The sequence below is a fragment of the Microtus oregoni genome, unplaced genomic scaffold, assembly GCF_018167655.1.
Source record: "Microtus oregoni isolate MIOR12 unplaced genomic scaffold, Mior012 000009F_ref0000495, whole genome shotgun sequence".
Lineage (NCBI taxonomy): Eukaryota > Metazoa > Chordata > Mammalia > Rodentia > Cricetidae > Microtus > Microtus oregoni.
Genome location: NW_024543068.1, coordinates 29,658,678 through 29,675,566, shown reverse-complemented (window position 1 = coordinate 29,675,566; position 16,889 = coordinate 29,658,678). Strand labels below are relative to the sequence as shown.

Here is a 16,889-nt window from a genome sequence, read left to right as displayed (position 1 = left end):
GAGAAGGTTTAGGTGGTGTAGTCTTGTAGGAGGTGTGTCACTGCGGGTGGACTTTGAGGTTTCAAATGCCCAGCTGTGCCATGCTTCTCCACTTCATGCTTGTAGATCAGATGTAAGCTCTCAGCTGCTGCTCCTGCCTGCCACTATGCTACCTGCCATGATAGTTATAGACTCTATGACCCTCTGGAACCAAGAATATAAATTAAATATTTTCTTTTATCAGTTGCTTTGGTCATGGTGTCTCTTTTTAGCAATAGAAATATAACTAAGACAAAGACACACAAAGAGGTTTTAAATATTCTACATTACAGGATCTCCAACATTTTACGTTATTTCCCCAAATCTATTCCAAAATGGTGAATAAATAACAGATTAGAACTAAGAAACTCGAACTCCATGACCTACATGTATCAACCTATTTTTTTTTGCAGTCCCTTAATACCTGAAATAAATGTAGCTTTACATTTAAAAAAAAATCAAGAGTTCTCAAGGACTGATATTGAGATTAGGAAATGTATAGTTCCTAGGAAATCCTCATTTTACTTCATGTGGTTTACAGAGAAAGCGGTATGTGATGGTTAATTGTCATGTGCTACATGGTCTAGAATCACCTAGGAAACACATCTTGGTATATTCTTCAGGGTTTTTAGACAGAGGTTTAATGGAAGAGTGCAAATCCACCCTGAATGAGGGTACTACCACCTCATACGCTGGGATCAGTGAAAGAAAAGGAAAAAGGGGAGATCTAGAAAGGAGCCAGCATTCATATATTTGTTTCCTGACTTCAGATCCCAGAGTCACACCTTCCTGCCATGACAGATGGTATCCATATTTATGACAGGAGAAAAGAGTCCTGATCCACTCAAGTTGCTTCTACTAGGTAATGAATATGGGATGTTTTTATGTGTGGGACTAATTTTCAGGTATATGAACACCGTTCTTCATCATGTATTTATAAAATTTAACATAAAGCAAAAATTCGGAATTCAAAATTCAAGATCAAATATGCAGGAAATTTAATTTACATAAATTTAGTAATTTGTGGCCAGGTATGTTGGTGCATGTTTGAAATACCTGTACTTAGGTGGTACCGAAGACAGTGCAGTGATGAATCTATGTTCTAGTCCACCCTAGACTATATAGTGAAACATGGTCTTTAATAAATACAATGCTGAAGTAAAATAATATCATGTATAAGAAAAAACAATCTTAAATAATCAAGGGTTAGGGTGAGGGATCATGGAGTAAACACTTTGTAGCTTAAGCATGGTGACTTAAATTAAAACCCAGGATACCATGGTAAAAGTAGAAAATTGGTTCTGTAAAGTTGTCTTCCGATATCCACAGATGCAAATTGGAACACGTGTGCCCTGCCACACACATTGTATACATACATTATGCCCACATATGTACTAGCAATAATAATTATTACTATAGTAAATGGCTTTAATAAGTAACCTTAGTCTTTAAGAAAAAGACAGCAAATCAAGACTGAAATCAAAGAAAGAAGACCACAAAATGAAAGGTATCCCACAGAAACCAAAGTGAATGCTGTTGTTATAGAATAGTGAATTCTAGCAAGTTTGGGGAAATGACTCCATATTTCCTAACTTAGCTAAATATATAACCATCTATGATCAGTTCAAATTCTTTGTTTTTATCCTCTGGTAAAACCATATCCTGTGAACTTTGAAGTGCAGACACAGTGCCAATTATACTGCTTTGAAATCATTGTTTTATACTAAGTAAGAACAGTTTTTTACCTAATCTTTGTATATGTAATCCAGTTTTTTACACTATGTAATATAATATGATTTTCTAAGTGAAAATAATATACTTACTCAAGTGAGGATTTACAGGTGCTGAAAGAAAAGCCAAAAAAAGTGGGGGCGGGAGGGGGGGAGAAAAAGAAAAATGTGAGTAAGGCTTGGATGTCATTTATAAACAAAACTCTAATAACACAGAATCCTATGGTTTCTTCCAATCCCAATGATGGCAGTGGATAATTGCATCTGAATCCATTTTGTTTTAGGGGATGGAGTACATTTTACACATAGAATCTTCATCTGGTGATGGATAGAGATAGAGACAGAGACCCACACAGGAGCACTGGACTGAGCTCCCAAGGTCCCAAGGAGGAGCAGAAGGAGGGAGAACATGAGCAAAGAAGTCGGGACCACGAGGCGTGCATCCACCCACTGAGACAGTGGAGCTGATCTAAGGGGAGCTCACCAAGGCCAGCTGGACTGTGACCGAAAAAGCATGGGATAAAACCGGACTCTCTGAACATGGCGAACAATGAGGGCTGATGAGACACCAAGGACAATGGCAGGGGGTTTTGATCCTACTTAATGTGCTGGCTTTGTGGGAGCCTAGCCAGTTTGGATGTTCACCTTCCTAGATATGGACGGAGGGGGGAGGACCTAGGACTTACCACAGGGCAGGGAACCCGGACTGCTCTGTGGACTGGAGAGGGAGGGGGGGGGGAGAGGAGTGGGGGGAGGGGGAGAAGGGTGGGAGGAGGGGGAGAAGGGTGGGAGGAGGGGAAGGGAAATGGGAGGCTGGGAGGAGGTGGAAACTTGTTTTTTGTTTATGTTTTTTTTCTTCTTTTCGCAATAAAAAAAATTAAAAAAAAAAAAGAACTTCAACGGGCCACACATTCAGTGTTAAAGTGCATAAGGGAGTCAACCACTTTAAAAGAAATGGCATTGCTCAACTTTTATACCTTAACCAGTGCTAAACAAACCCAGAAGTCAAACTGAAGTCATGGATAAAATAATCTATGATCTAGATGAATTAAGAATGGAAGCAATTATTTAAGAGATTATATTTATATTTTTGTTAAACCCACATTTACTGAAAATGATGACATATAAAAACAATGAAATTATGAAATCATGTCATATGCCTGAAATAAATCAGTACCATTATCACTGTGTTTGATTACATTAACACATACACACACACACACATACATACATACAGAAATTTCTAAACATAGATTTAACATATCTTAAGAGACAAGATACATTTTTTTTACGTTTTGTGCACAAAACAAATCTTTATTTGAGCAAAACAATTATGCTTTCCATAAAAATGCTATCTGATTTCTCTTGAAGGGAGAAATAAAGATATCAAGTTTTACTAACAAGTAACAAAAATATTTCTACACTACAGTGTAAAGGGAATGTGTCAATGCATCTATAGTCATCAGTTATCACTGGGAGCAAACTCTGCTCTGGAGGTAACAGCCTTGTGGTGTCTTCCCAGTAATACAGTGGTTGGTAATATCCCTTGTGCGACTTCTGTTTTATCACTTCCCTGGCATCTGATTAGCCACCATGTTAACTTACAAATTCCTAAAGAAGCAATACATACAAACATGTAGAATAAGCCCATTTACCCTTACACAAGAACATGTAGATCTGTGGTTCCCAACTCTATAGGAGGTCAAATAACCTTGCCACAGTGATTGTGTAAGACCATCTGCATATCAGATATTATATTGCAATTCATAATAGTAGAAATAACACAGTTATGAAGTAGCAACAAAAATAATTTTATGATCAGAGAGCATCACGACATGTGGAACTGTATTAAAATAAATATTCCATATCATTTCATACACAAACAAATATTTGTAAAATAAAAAACTACTTACCAGTATATTTGATTACACGAATTGTTGAATCTCCTTCACCAAATTTAGTGAGAGGAGTTAGTCGGACTTCATAGGCCTCTGGTTTAATCAGTTCAGTCAAGTTATATGTAATCAGTTCTCCCTTTTGAATATTCCCATTTATTTTAATCTCCTGTTCCCACCACCGCTGCTGTCCAGCCTGAAATCAAAATGATTGTATAATAATGTTTCTAGCATCTAATTTAAAGTTATTTGCTTTGTTCTAAGAAAGTGAAAAGTAGTTTGGATGTTTAGTTAACTTCAAACTAAAAGTTTATCAAACATATTATAATTTATACATTATTATTATATATTCATGTTCTATATATTTTATATATCCAAATATTTTATAAAGTCTTTTGCAGATGTTTCTTGATAGCTGAAAATTATCAGAGGTTAGTTAACTAGACTCAGCTGATTTCAATGTATCATTTTATATTGAGAGTTGGAACATTCAAACAAAGACCATCATTTGATGTTTGAAAAAGGATATTTGTAACTCCATTTAACATAAATTATTGATGGTATATGAGATTCTTAAACATCTGTAACTTCTTTATCATATCAATAAATGTACATACTGCATACGTAATAGTTTTCAGGGTGAATTGTAGGTATGAGAGTTCTAACACAGTGATGAGTATTTCCTTAGTTCTTGGAGTCCATTGAAAACATTGAAAATGAAGACTGAAATAAAACTCACTATAAAAGGATTTCCAAAAGTTACAGATACAATTAAAAAATTAAAATAACAAAATGATCCAGAGTGATCCAGTAAATGCCATTGGAAAGGATCCATTTACAAGTAACCAGAGGGCGACTCCATAGAATGTTGATTGGCAGTTAATAGGATAAACGCAGACGTCTCCCATTAGGTTCAGGGGTATGCACCTATCAGTGACTTTGAAATAAGTTGTTGCAGTGAAGCAAAATGGATGAAAACACTATAGTAGCAAGCTAAAATAGGAACTAGCATCATACAGTATTCTACACTAAACACGATGCTTGGATAATTTTATGATTAGTTTTGGGGGGTTATAGGTTTCTTTTACATGGAGAAACAGTGAACAAGCTTCAACATTTATTTATAGTGAACCTATTAGTTGCCTAGAAACAATAACTTGATTAATCGTATGAATGAAACTGAACCTAAATCTATAAGATGCTTTATTAATAATGTTCATTTATTGCAGTTGTTTATTTTGGATTGAAATGAGAAGAGAATATTGAGTCATATCTAGTAGTCACAAACAGAAACAAGAAAACATTTAGTAATTGAGACTGTGAACTTGTCTGCATTGATACAAAATCACCTGGTCTTTCTCTCGTCTCTCAATTCTCTCCCCTTCCCACTTTTCCTCTTATATGTATATTTGATTTTCCCTCATGCAAATAACATCTATTTTAAATTTTATTAATTTAAATTTATTAATTAAGTTATTGCATCCTATTCATTAAAGTTCTTAATAGGTAATTATAGATTTATTTTCTGTTGCAAATTGAGGTTTTCTATCATTTTAACATATTTTGCTGACTTATCTAACTCTCATGGATTTTTTTTTATTCTTCTTAAATCCAATAACATAGATGTTAGAAAATGACAGGGAATAGGCATAGCTTATTTAAAATATTTTTCTGCTAATGCCCATATATATTACATATACACTTGTTTGTGATAATATATGCCCTTGATATATTTCTTTACTATGTGCTGATCATGTGACTTAAAATTTTCTCACTGGGGAATGTTTGGGGCTAAAGGCAAAAATATAGTCTTTTAGAGGCATACCTTTGTTCTGAAATGCTCCTAGGGCATCTCACAAGGCTATTCACTGTTTTACTGTGAAACCTTTTGATAGCTCAGATAAAGGTAGAGAAAATTCCTTAGTTTCCACTGGTCTTAGGTTTTTATTTTTGTTTTTCTCAAAATGTTAAGAATCAAAGTACAGATTTGCCTTGGTGGTGAGCAGCTAAGTGCAACAATTGTTTGAATAAGAATTCCACTTACTAATGTGGATTTACATGTTTCTACATAGTTTTACATGGCAATTCTCTCATCTCTGTACACACATATGCATAGATTCCTTATATGTAGATATATTTGTACATATATATTGTATCCATGTACTATATATGTGTGTATTTACTTATATTCATAAAAAACTGATTTGTTCCCTGAAGGTGGATTAGTCCTGACTATAAAACTTGGATTCCTATGGTTCTTATACTTCTATTGCCAAACTTCTAAAAATGAAAAGCTCTAATATGTTCATGTTTCTTTCTAATTTTGTCTCAAAAAACAAACAAAATAGATGAATCAAGAAGAGATTATTTTATATTTAATTCTTGGAGCTGTATTCAGAAGAGATAAAAGAATATGCTATTGAAGAGGTATGTGTACAAATAAAAGCACACATAAGATCATTATCTAAGTATTACACAGAGAAGTCAGTCTCAGAAAGCTCAACTACTTAACTTTAAAAGACAAAATTGGATGTCTACTGTGAGATTGCATTTCCTAGAACTGTCAGGGAAACCACACCCATGAGATCTCATCATAATGACTGCCTAAACAAGACCTAAATAACGATGACACTAATGAATGTGTTGACATGGAAGGGGAACTCTCACAGTGTCCTATCATAGACAAAGAACTCCAGACAACAAAGAATTTCTGGGAGTGGGAGAAATAGTCTTTCCTAGAGAATAGCACATCAGTTGGATATACACTACCAAATGGCCAAATTCTGATCAGTTTATTTTACATACTTAGAAGTATATAAATATATATATATATTATATATACACCACATAACAACAATTAATAAAAAAAACAGAGGAAGATAAAAGGTAGAGGTACACGGAAGGACTTGGAGAAAAGAAAAAAAAGAAAAATTATGCAGTTATATTTAAATATAATAAATATATAGGAATAAAATGATAAACTAGAAGAGATAAATATGACTGCTTAAAACAGAAACTTACAATTAATCAATATTAATTAATCAATATTAATTAATCAATATTAATTAATTAATTGAATGTCAGTGAAGTACTCAGCCAAAAATAGAATATCTATATGGCCTGCCCCTTCTCAAGGCTCTGAGACTATTGCAGAAGAGGGACAGAAGATTGTAAAGCCATAGATCTGGGAGCACCACAGGAAACAGTGTCTTTTGGGAATGACAACACCTCTGAACTCATGAACTCACATGGGCTCTATGCCTGCCTGCCCAAGAGCCCATGATCTCAATCAAATTCCAAAATGATTGGTGCAGGTGTTTCCCATCCCCACCACTGACAGAGGAACGATGGACATTCGATAGCTCTAGGGAAGGAGGGTGTTTCTTAAAGTCTCTAGCCCCTGGTAAGTCAATGCCTCACCATTAAAATATATGGCCAATACAAACTGTACCCCATAGGTTAATTAAAAAAAAATACTAGAAGTTAAGAGGAGTTAGAGGTAGGGGTGAATTTGAAAAGAGTTAGGAGTTGGAGAAGTAGGGGTGAACATGATCAAAATGCATTGTATGAAACTCAAAAAATAGTAAAATCACATATCTTGAAAGTCTTGTCTCCTTAGAATTCTACATTATATAGGGATGTATAAGCCTGAGCTTTGAGCAACCTGAATATATTAAAATTCTTATAAGTAAACAAGAAACAGAATGCAGTAGCAAAATGACTCAGATAATAGGTATTTCACAGATGAAGAAACTCCAATAACTAATTAATTAGGAAAAGCTAAGTCCTTACAAAGAATCAATGAAATAGAAATTAAATCCCCATTATTTCACATAATCAGACAGGCTAAAATATTAAAAAGTGAAACAGTATTAAAGTTTGGTGTAGCAATAAAACAATAAGAAACTTCAAGCATGTCAGAAACTATGTGTAAGAATTGGGAGTGAGGCTAACTCCACCTCCCTAACAAATCAGACTGCAAAAGTGCTGTGAATTCTCAGAGGACTCTGGTAATGCTGACTCCGGATTTATGACATAGTGGACAGCTATGATAAGCTATTTGATAGCCTTGGTTTCCCTTAGTTCCATAGCTCATGGGGTAGCAAATCACTGTTTGATGGTGTATATGCTTTGGTATGTCTGAAGGATGCTGAGTTGTAAGATCCTTATGTCATAGAACAGAAAACAACCAAACCTGCCCAACATATTTATATCTTTATTATACTGGACATCAAATCTTCCCTGCACTCTAGAAAGGGAAATTATTCTTTAAGGAAGTTTGCTGAACAAATGAACTTGAAAAAATGTGGCTATAAAAAAATGATGCGGTGTGTCTGTCTGCACAAGACATGCAAAAACACATGTCTGTAACCATCTGTCCTGCAAGCATATAGCCCTGCTGGGTATGTAAACTGTTCCAAGTTTGTATGGCATTAAAAATGTTACAGCTTTAACAGGTGAGTTCTTATACTCAGTGACAGTATAACATAGGAAACAGAAAATGGCATAAGCATAAGAAAATAAGGTGTAAAAATAAAATCATAGGCTATTCCTAAAATATCTCGGGGGCCAATTTTTCTTCAAAATAACTTAAAGTTAATAGCAATCTTATGTCTTTAAATATTAAGTTTTATATGTAGGAGCGGAAGGCAAAGGTGTAATTATTTCAAAAGGTAGATAAAATCAACTTAACTCCTCCAGATTAATGTATAAATGCAAGCATGATAGTAGCTGAATCAGGATACAGTCTTCTGGACATGTAAGCTTATTACAACCCTAATCATAGGACAGCCAGAGGGAGAGATTATAGGTATGTTGGTGCAACAAAGGCTGTGCTCAAGTATTTCGTTTGGTGTGGCTATGGCAATGTTGTTATAAATTCTGAAGTCTCTAACCTCACCTGTGAATTTAAAAAGCAATGCCTTCAGATCCAAGCTTTTCCTTTGAAGCTGTCATGAAAGTATACCGTTCAACAGTTGAAAGTGTAAGCAATTAATACTTTGTATTGCATATCAGCTAGCTGTGCAAGTTATACAAATGGAAAGTATTGTTTTCACAAACATAGGAATACACAATTACACTCACTTATTGAGACTGAAACCAAGAAGCAGTTGGAAATAACAGATCCACACCATATAACCAGAAAAAGCTCCAATTTGTCGCTCTTGTGTGCTCAGAAATGTAAGGGTTAAATTTTTTCATGTTGATTTCAAAATCCATTTCCTTTTGCCTAATAGATATGTTCCTTTCATATATCTTAGAGCGAGCTGATGCCCTGAAGTTCTCACAATGTGGTTTTATTTTTTTTAATTAAAAACTGTGGTTTGTGGTTTTATTTATTTTTTAAATTTATACCACATGGGATTATTAAATAGCTATTGCTGAACAGGTCTCAGAAGGGAAAAAAAAAACATGTTAGATTCTTCCTTTAGCTTTCAAAGCAACAAAATTAGATATTTTAAGCAAATTAAACAAAAATCTGCAACAGACTTAAAACTGAAAGCAGGAAATGAAATCATGCTGCCATCTTTTCCTCATTCCATCTGGATGGTGAACACCTGAAAACACTCTCAGGAACTCCACTGAAAAGGACTGGAAGAGAGAGAGCTAAAAGAAAATATGGGTACTTTAACTGAATATAGGGCACATCCACACCATTGTTCCCCTTGTAATGTGACTAGCTGAGAGAAAGACCGACACTGTGTTCCATGGGAACTGCTATTTGCGTTCACCAGTCATTCTGCAAGGGACTATAATAGCTGGCTTTAAATATACGGACATTGCAGAGTATAATCCACACATTCTTACACTTATTCACAGAATAATACACCTCTACGATGAGATTTCACACTGCAAACCATTTCCTTTACGTTTCTGTAAGCAAGCACACGCTGATGGTACACAGTTAGTGATATCATTACGGTGTTTCTACCCATCCGGGTGCTTTGATTATATTAATCCATTTGTCACTTTTTCTATTCATCTATTTCATCCTCCTATGCCTCTTCCCTTGTATATCCCGAGTGTCCCCACTCTCAATTTCATACCCCCATTCAGTTTCTACTTATGAGAGAAAAGATGCAACATTTGTTTTCACGAGACTGGCTTATTTCACTTAACACAATGATCTTGAGTTGTATTCATTTTTTTTTCCTGAAAATTAAAAAATTTATTCCTCAAAGCTAAAAACCTCTATGGTGCCCATGTGCCATAATTTTTATACTCCCAAATATAAGATGGATTCCACGGATTTCAGATGCACTGTTGTTTCATCTACATTGTAAAGAAAGTTGTTTTTCAGGAAGTTTACTAAGAGTTACTGCCCATAAATATTTGAAAAGTTCTATATCAAACTTTGCTCATACTCTCATCTAACTTACTGCTGACAGGACCTTCTCCAAGAAATACATAAGGGCCTATTCATTTTTGGTGGTCACACCTCTTGGAAGCTTGACTATTATTTCGCTATTAGAGGAAAGTAGCATTGTGTGGAAGCCAACTTTATCTTGATAAACGGTTTCACACCTAGTCCCTCAAAAGAAAGCACCAAAATTTGCTGATTAAAATTTCTGCCATCTCCTGGGGTGTGACAGCAGCATCTACTACTGCTTACAGCATTTCCATGGCCATGGCCAGGTTGATGCTATTGATGACTTTCAATGGGAATCAGACTGCAAGAATAAAAATACCACTTGGGAAGCATTCAGGATCCAGATTTATGTCAGAATTGAAAGGTGCAATACTGCTGTAGTATACATAAATCATTTTAGCAGACATAGACTAGGAAGTGATGTCAACACTCTGTATGCTTCAACACCTAACTAAAATCTTCCAGTTTTTGAAGAAGGAATAAACATAATTTTCTGGCTACTGAAATTATCTACCCTAAATGTGTGTAATACTTCCCGGTACCAGTTTGATATTCAGAATAATGTTGCACATGAAATTGAGGAGAACTAGAAAGGAGGCAATTAGAGAAATTATGCATTCTGTAGCACATTGCTCCTCCCTAAACAGGACTATCCTTATGTTTCTAAACCTCATTTTTACCCCATTGCTGATAACTTATAATTAATTCCTGCCATGTCAAGGTAAACTGAGTAGATTTAAAATTTGGAATCAATAACCTGCAGTTATGTAAGTTATGTATTCAGTTGTGCTGAGGACTGAGTACTCCACAGAGAAGGTAAATTGGGGCAGAAATAGAGACAGTGTAAAGCCTGTCTTAAGGTCATTCTACTTTTCCACTGTTACTCTCTGAGACAGTGGTTCTTAATCTTCTTAAAGCTGCTGATTTTAATATGGTTCCTTAGATTGTACTAACCCACAAGTATAAAAATGTATTGTGGCTATTTCATAACTGGAATTTTGCTACTGTTACGAATCGTCACGTAGATATCTGATATGCCGTATATGTGATATGCGGCTCCCAAGTGGGTCGTGACTCACAGGTTGAGACACACTGTTCTAAGACTCCCTCCACTTCATCCGTACTGTCTCCACTTGTTCTAGCAGGCAGAGTCCATTTATTATATAGTTGGACTTGCCTTGCACCTTGCTCAACAATTTATTCAATCCATGGATTTCTTAGGGAACCCACAGGCCCTGCACATTTAACAGCAGCATGTCAGACACTTTTTAAGTGTTTTGTATATTCTGTAAACATCTCAAGAACTGGTGAGACAGGTGATGCCAGGTACCACGCCCCTCACCCCTCCAATTCTGGTTCTATTTCCTCTGTTATGCTACTAAAGACTCCCTCCCTATGCAGGCAGGACCCAGAGCTTCTATAGGAGACCTCACTTCCTTTGGGAGATGTCTGGAAGCGTGCAATGGATTTCCTGATCTACCTATTGTACTTCTCCTTTGTAATATATTTCTGAACCATGTCTGGGGACACCATGCTTGCACTGGGAATTTTTCTCAATGTATTTTATTTCTGATGCAAAGCGATTCAACATTTTGCCCTCTTGACCACACCTTCTCCACATTCCCTCCAGCACAGGTTCCATTGGATTTAATGACTAGGCTTTCAGGTTGTTGTTCTGCATGGATTTCTTAAATCTGTTAAAAGCTCATGTGTGTTTACTGTTTGGTTCTCAATCATGGCCATTGAGCCTCACCTTTTCATGCTGTGGTCTTAATGGAAAGCGCAGGTAGAAAGGAGCTCCTACGCTGAAACATCCGCATATGCATAGTTAAAGTTCTCAACAGTTAGATACAAATTCAAAAATTTTTAAAGCTTTATTTGTGTTTGTGTATGTGTGTTCGTGATTGTGTACACACATTCGTGAGCTATGCATGTGTGGGTGCTTGTTGAGGCCAAATGTTGGATCTCTTGGAACTGATATAATAGGTGGTTGTAAGCTACCTCCATGTAGGTGCTGGGATTTTAGCTCAGTCTTTTACAAAAAAAAAAAAAAAGTATTTCTTAATCACTGAAGCTTTTTTTTCCATCCCAGAACATAATGCTTTAACCTGTGTAGAGAGCTGCTGTGGACCTTCATTTGAATGTCTGAAAAATCCTGCTCTTCATATTCTTCATTTATATGTCTTTCAGCAGGAGTTACTTGATTATAATATAAAAGGAGAAGCTGTGACAAGCCTTAGTGAAGAGAGCACTGGGCATGCCCATGGTTTCATTCTTCCAGGCAGGTAGGCCTTTCTCCTCCTGTGATTCTCTGAGCAAGGGATTGCTATCTGGTGGAGGGGAGTGGTGTGTGAAGTGTTGATGCAGGCAGCAGCTGGGAAACATTCCAGCAGGTAAAAGCGGGGAAGGCTTGCAGAGTCTCTTCAAGGATGTATTTAGTGGAGTGTGGAATGCAATGCATTTACTCATTCAGAAAACTCCTCTGTGACAGTCAGAAAAATGTCCTTACTTGGACACAGTAAAAATAAAAAAGAAAGGAAAAAAAGGAGGGAGAGAGGAAGAGATAGAGGGAAGAAGGGAGGGAGGGAGGGAGGAAGGAAGGAAAGAATGAAGAAAGGAAGGAAAGAAGGGAAGATGGGCAAAACAGATTAATGAAAAGGAGGACTTAAAACTGGATGCGACACAGTTAAAAGTGTAGCACTAGGACAATGCAAACAAAAGTAGAGCAGACCTTTGAAGAACAAAGACTTTGAAACCCTGAACAAAGCCAGAACTTCTATAACAGCAAAAGCCTAATGGAAGGGCTACCTCTTACCATTCTTAGGTGTTGCAGACAAATTCGAGCTGCAAACTAAAATGGGTCACAACAAACAACCAACAGTAAAATTTGGTTTTAAGTATAGTATGTAGAAGATGCCCATCACAGCTCAGCAACACACACCAGAACACCACCGAGCAGCTGTGTCTCATTTGGGGCCTCATGGCTGAGAGGGAGCTGCTCTCTACTCTCAAGCAGAATCCAGAGTTCAAGGCAGCACAGTAAGAGCTCAGGAAACTAGGAAACTTCAAAATTTCATGGTTGCAGTGTGACTAATACTTTTACATCATGGAAAAGTTAAAAAAAATAAAATTAAAGACAGATCATCATAAATCAGTTACCTGTTTGTGATTGTGATTAAATTTCTAAGGAGAAATGTGACATCTGGCCTGTTATTTGCACAATTAAGAACTTAACCAGAAAGTGAGTTTTTCTCATGCTCCTGTGTGATTTCATGCAAACTGTATTAAACCTGGCCCCTTCTAATTTCCTGTCATCTCAGCTTCCCAGGTGCTTGAGAGAAAATATTCCTCTTTTTCACTCATCCGCTAAGGGTGCTCGTCTATGCTATATTTTGCATCATCTTTCACAACTTACGAATTTGCAGTTTGGGATGATAGTTGAGAATTCTGGACTTAAGCAATTTCACCCTGCCTTAGGAAATAAGTTGTGAGTACCTGACATACCCTCAACCAGGTATTTATGATGCCCATCTGTTAAAACAAAATCACTGCAAGCAAGAGTCCATGCATAACAGTAAAAATAAACATTCTTAGTAGGTTCTGGAAAATTACAGCAGAAAAAAAAACTTGCTTCCTATCTAGCCAAAAAAGAACACAAGTTCTGTTACTTTCTTGATGTCATTGCATCCCACAGGTGAAAGTCTGCGTCAGTCTAAACTGGAGCCGGTCTTCCATTTCAACCTGGGAGAGCTGGTGAAATGAAGCGACGCAGCTATTCATTTAAGAAATGTATAGTTTCACGTTTTTGTTTAAATTATTTAAAGGTTTTAGTTTGGATTAACTTTCTGTCTCAATGGTATATGATGGACTATAGTCACTTATATTAATTATTTTGTGAATAATAAGTATTTTTCTTTACACCTGTAAGAGGAACACTGTGTTAAATTCTAGGTTAGTGCTTATGGCCATAGAGCTTCACCCTGAAAATGCTGCCTGTGGCTTCCACCTTCACAGGCTGTACCACAGACAGACGTTCAAACGAGTCTTGGATTCTCATGAATCATCTTTACTATCTAGCTTACACATTTTTTTCAAATTGTTGTGGTGATGACCAATCCACAGAATTATTTATAATGCTGGTCAATATTATTGAATATCCACTCTGCGTTAAATAAATTATTCAACTTCATTTAGAAGATATATCTAAGTGTATAAGCAATATCTCTTAAGTCTAACTAGACTGACTCAATTTGATAGTAATGAATGGATAACTACTTGAAATCAACACAGCATTCATAGGGAGAGATTTCATGTTAGTGCCTTTTTATAAAGTAGAGTAAATATACATTTATGTAAATTTAAATATAGTGCTATATACTATTGTATTCAATGAGTAACATGATAACTGCTGAAAATTATGGACTTAGCTTAGAAAAAATAAAAAAAGAGTGACTACAGGTGTTGAAATAGAGATTAGCATAGATTACTGAATTTTAGAATAAAAATATCAGCAGTATTCTCTGACTTTGAAAGCTACTAAACAATGTGGGTTGATAACATTTATAATCAATCCACAACCGTCTAACTTAGGGTTACACGATGAAGAAAGCTGTGAAACCATCATGAGCTATCTTTGTTCATAATCTGTGTCTTACACCAGGAAAAGAGCACACAGAATACAGAAGACTCATGTGAAATTCACATGAACACATTTTAAAACACTGTTAAGTTCCGTGAATTTTTCCAAGAGCCACAGAATATTTATAACTTAAATATTATCAGAAATATAAAATCATGAATTTTCTAGATTTTATGATTAAGGAGAATCAAACCTTTATGGGTTTGCATTTATAAGTCAGTGTGGTTAACTCATTCTCGGTCTTCATGCTCGTTAAATAGAGAACAATGTGGATGGAGGTGCTGGGTGGTGGTTTTGAAAGTGGAGAACTCATAAACAGCTAGGGATGGGTTCATACATTTGGAGAAATTTTTGATTTTATATTTTTAATGCTTTGCTTTTATTCTTAACTATGGCTTAGAGGTCTTGATTCAACAGGTAAATTCAAGCATCAGAAGACATGGACACAACACAACAATATAAGGTTAAAAAAAAAAACAAAAATACAAACAAAACCAGAAACACCACCTGTGTCTGTTCAATGCTCCCATGAGGCAGCATGTTGGCTTGAGCTGCAGCTGTCCAAACTGGCTTATGTAAAGTAGAAATTCACATCTATTTCATAGACATTTCTGTTATTTTTCTCTTTCCAATATTATACACTCATATGCAACTTTAAATGGTATATATAGTATTGCTAACAGTAGATGGTACAGTTCATCTGTCTATATTGCAAAATATTTTTCTAGATAATTTTTCTAATTTGTGTTAATATTTGTTAATATTGTCTTCCATTTAAAAACTAGAAGAAAAAATGCTAATTTAAGAAGCATCAAACTAAAAATAACACAATGTTGTATTAACCATTGCCAAGCAATACAATATAACAGACAACCAAGAAGTCTTCTTGGCATACACATACATTTATTTCTTCCTTATGTACAGGCTGTCCAAGTCAACTGGTGCAGACCTGGCAGAATCTGGCTCATTTCTAGTTGTGGTTGGACTCATGGTTAGTTCCATGCGTGATGGAGGAAGGTCACTGGTTAAATAAAAAAGAAACTGCTTGGCTCTCATTGGTTAGAGATAGGTGGGAGGAGTAAACAGAACAAAATGTTGGGAGGAAGAGGAAGTGAGGTCAGTCTCGACAGCTCTCCTCTCGGGAGCAGACGCCTGAGAGAGATGCCATGCCCCACTCTGCTCCCGGGATGAAGCTCCGACCCAGGATGGACATAGGCTAGAATCTTCCTGGTAAGCGCACCTTGGGGTGCCATACACAGATGATTAGAAATGGGCTAAATTAATATGTGAGAATTAGCCTAGAAGAGAATGGGCCAAACAGTGTTTAAATGAATACAGTTTGTGTGTTGTTATTTTGGGCATAAGCTAGCCGTGCGGGCGGCTGGGGTGCTGGGGACGCAGCCCCACCGCCCTTATTACTACACATGTGTGTCATTATCTTGGTCCATTAAGTAACTCATGACACGTTTTTCTCCTCTTTGAGCTCAGATGGTTTGATGAGGTGAGCAGGATTCTACATGGTCTCTTAATGTCTAGGCTGAGAAATGGCAGTTATCATTTCTCTACAAAGAGCAATTCTCATTGAGACTATCCTAACTGTGTGAGTCTGAGATATGTTCCAATATTGGGTAAGGTTTCAAGAGTAGTAAATTTAAGATGAACAAAACTATACTTCAAGATTCTCAAAAAGCTTGAGAGGATCACAATTCCTCACTGTAAAAATTTATTATTAAATAAAATTATCAAAATATGTAAGTTATTTAAACTTACACAATATTGTAATTCATTGTAGATTTTGTGTTCATGTATGTGTGTATAATGTGTTGGGTAATACCCTCAAATCAGGAGGAATTGAGTATTCTGGGCAGTAGCTCCTACCTATAAAAAATAGCTTAATCCCTAGTGTGATCCACTCCACCTACAGAAACATATGCCCAGCTATCAGAAACAACACACCCTGTTCCCAGTCAACCATAGGAAGTAGCTGTAATTTAGTTGTTGCTCTCTCCTCTTTCTTTCTCTCCTTCCCTCCCCATCTGTCCATCTTTCTTTCCCTCACTCACTCTTTCTCTTCCTCTCTATCTTTATCTCTGTCCCTCTGTCTCTCTGTCTCTCTCTCTCACTGTGTTTGTGTGTGTGTGTGTGTGTGTGTGTGTGTGTGTACCACAACCCTTCTAAGAACACTCAACCTTCATCCCACAGAAGGATTGGCATGCCCCCCTGTTCCAATAAAGCAG

The 16,889-nt window shown here is 36.3% G+C and overlaps 1 protein-coding gene across 2 annotated transcripts in view; it reads right to left on the bottom strand.

Annotated features, from left to right (window-relative positions):
- The window catches only part of Mdga2 (MAM domain containing glycosylphosphatidylinositol anchor 2), a 725,366-nt gene that overhangs the window by 38,236 nt on the left and 670,241 nt on the right, over nt 1-16,889 (bottom strand). For both annotated transcript variants that reach the window (XM_041658245.1, XM_041658246.1), the window contains 2 exons: nt 3,662-3,839; nt 1,842-1,862 (listed from right to left, as the gene is read on the bottom strand). In XM_041658245.1, the coding sequence (XP_041514179.1) occupies nt 1,842-1,862; nt 3,662-3,839 (199 nt within the window). The remainder of the gene's footprint in view (nt 1-1,841; nt 1,863-3,661; nt 3,840-16,889) is intronic.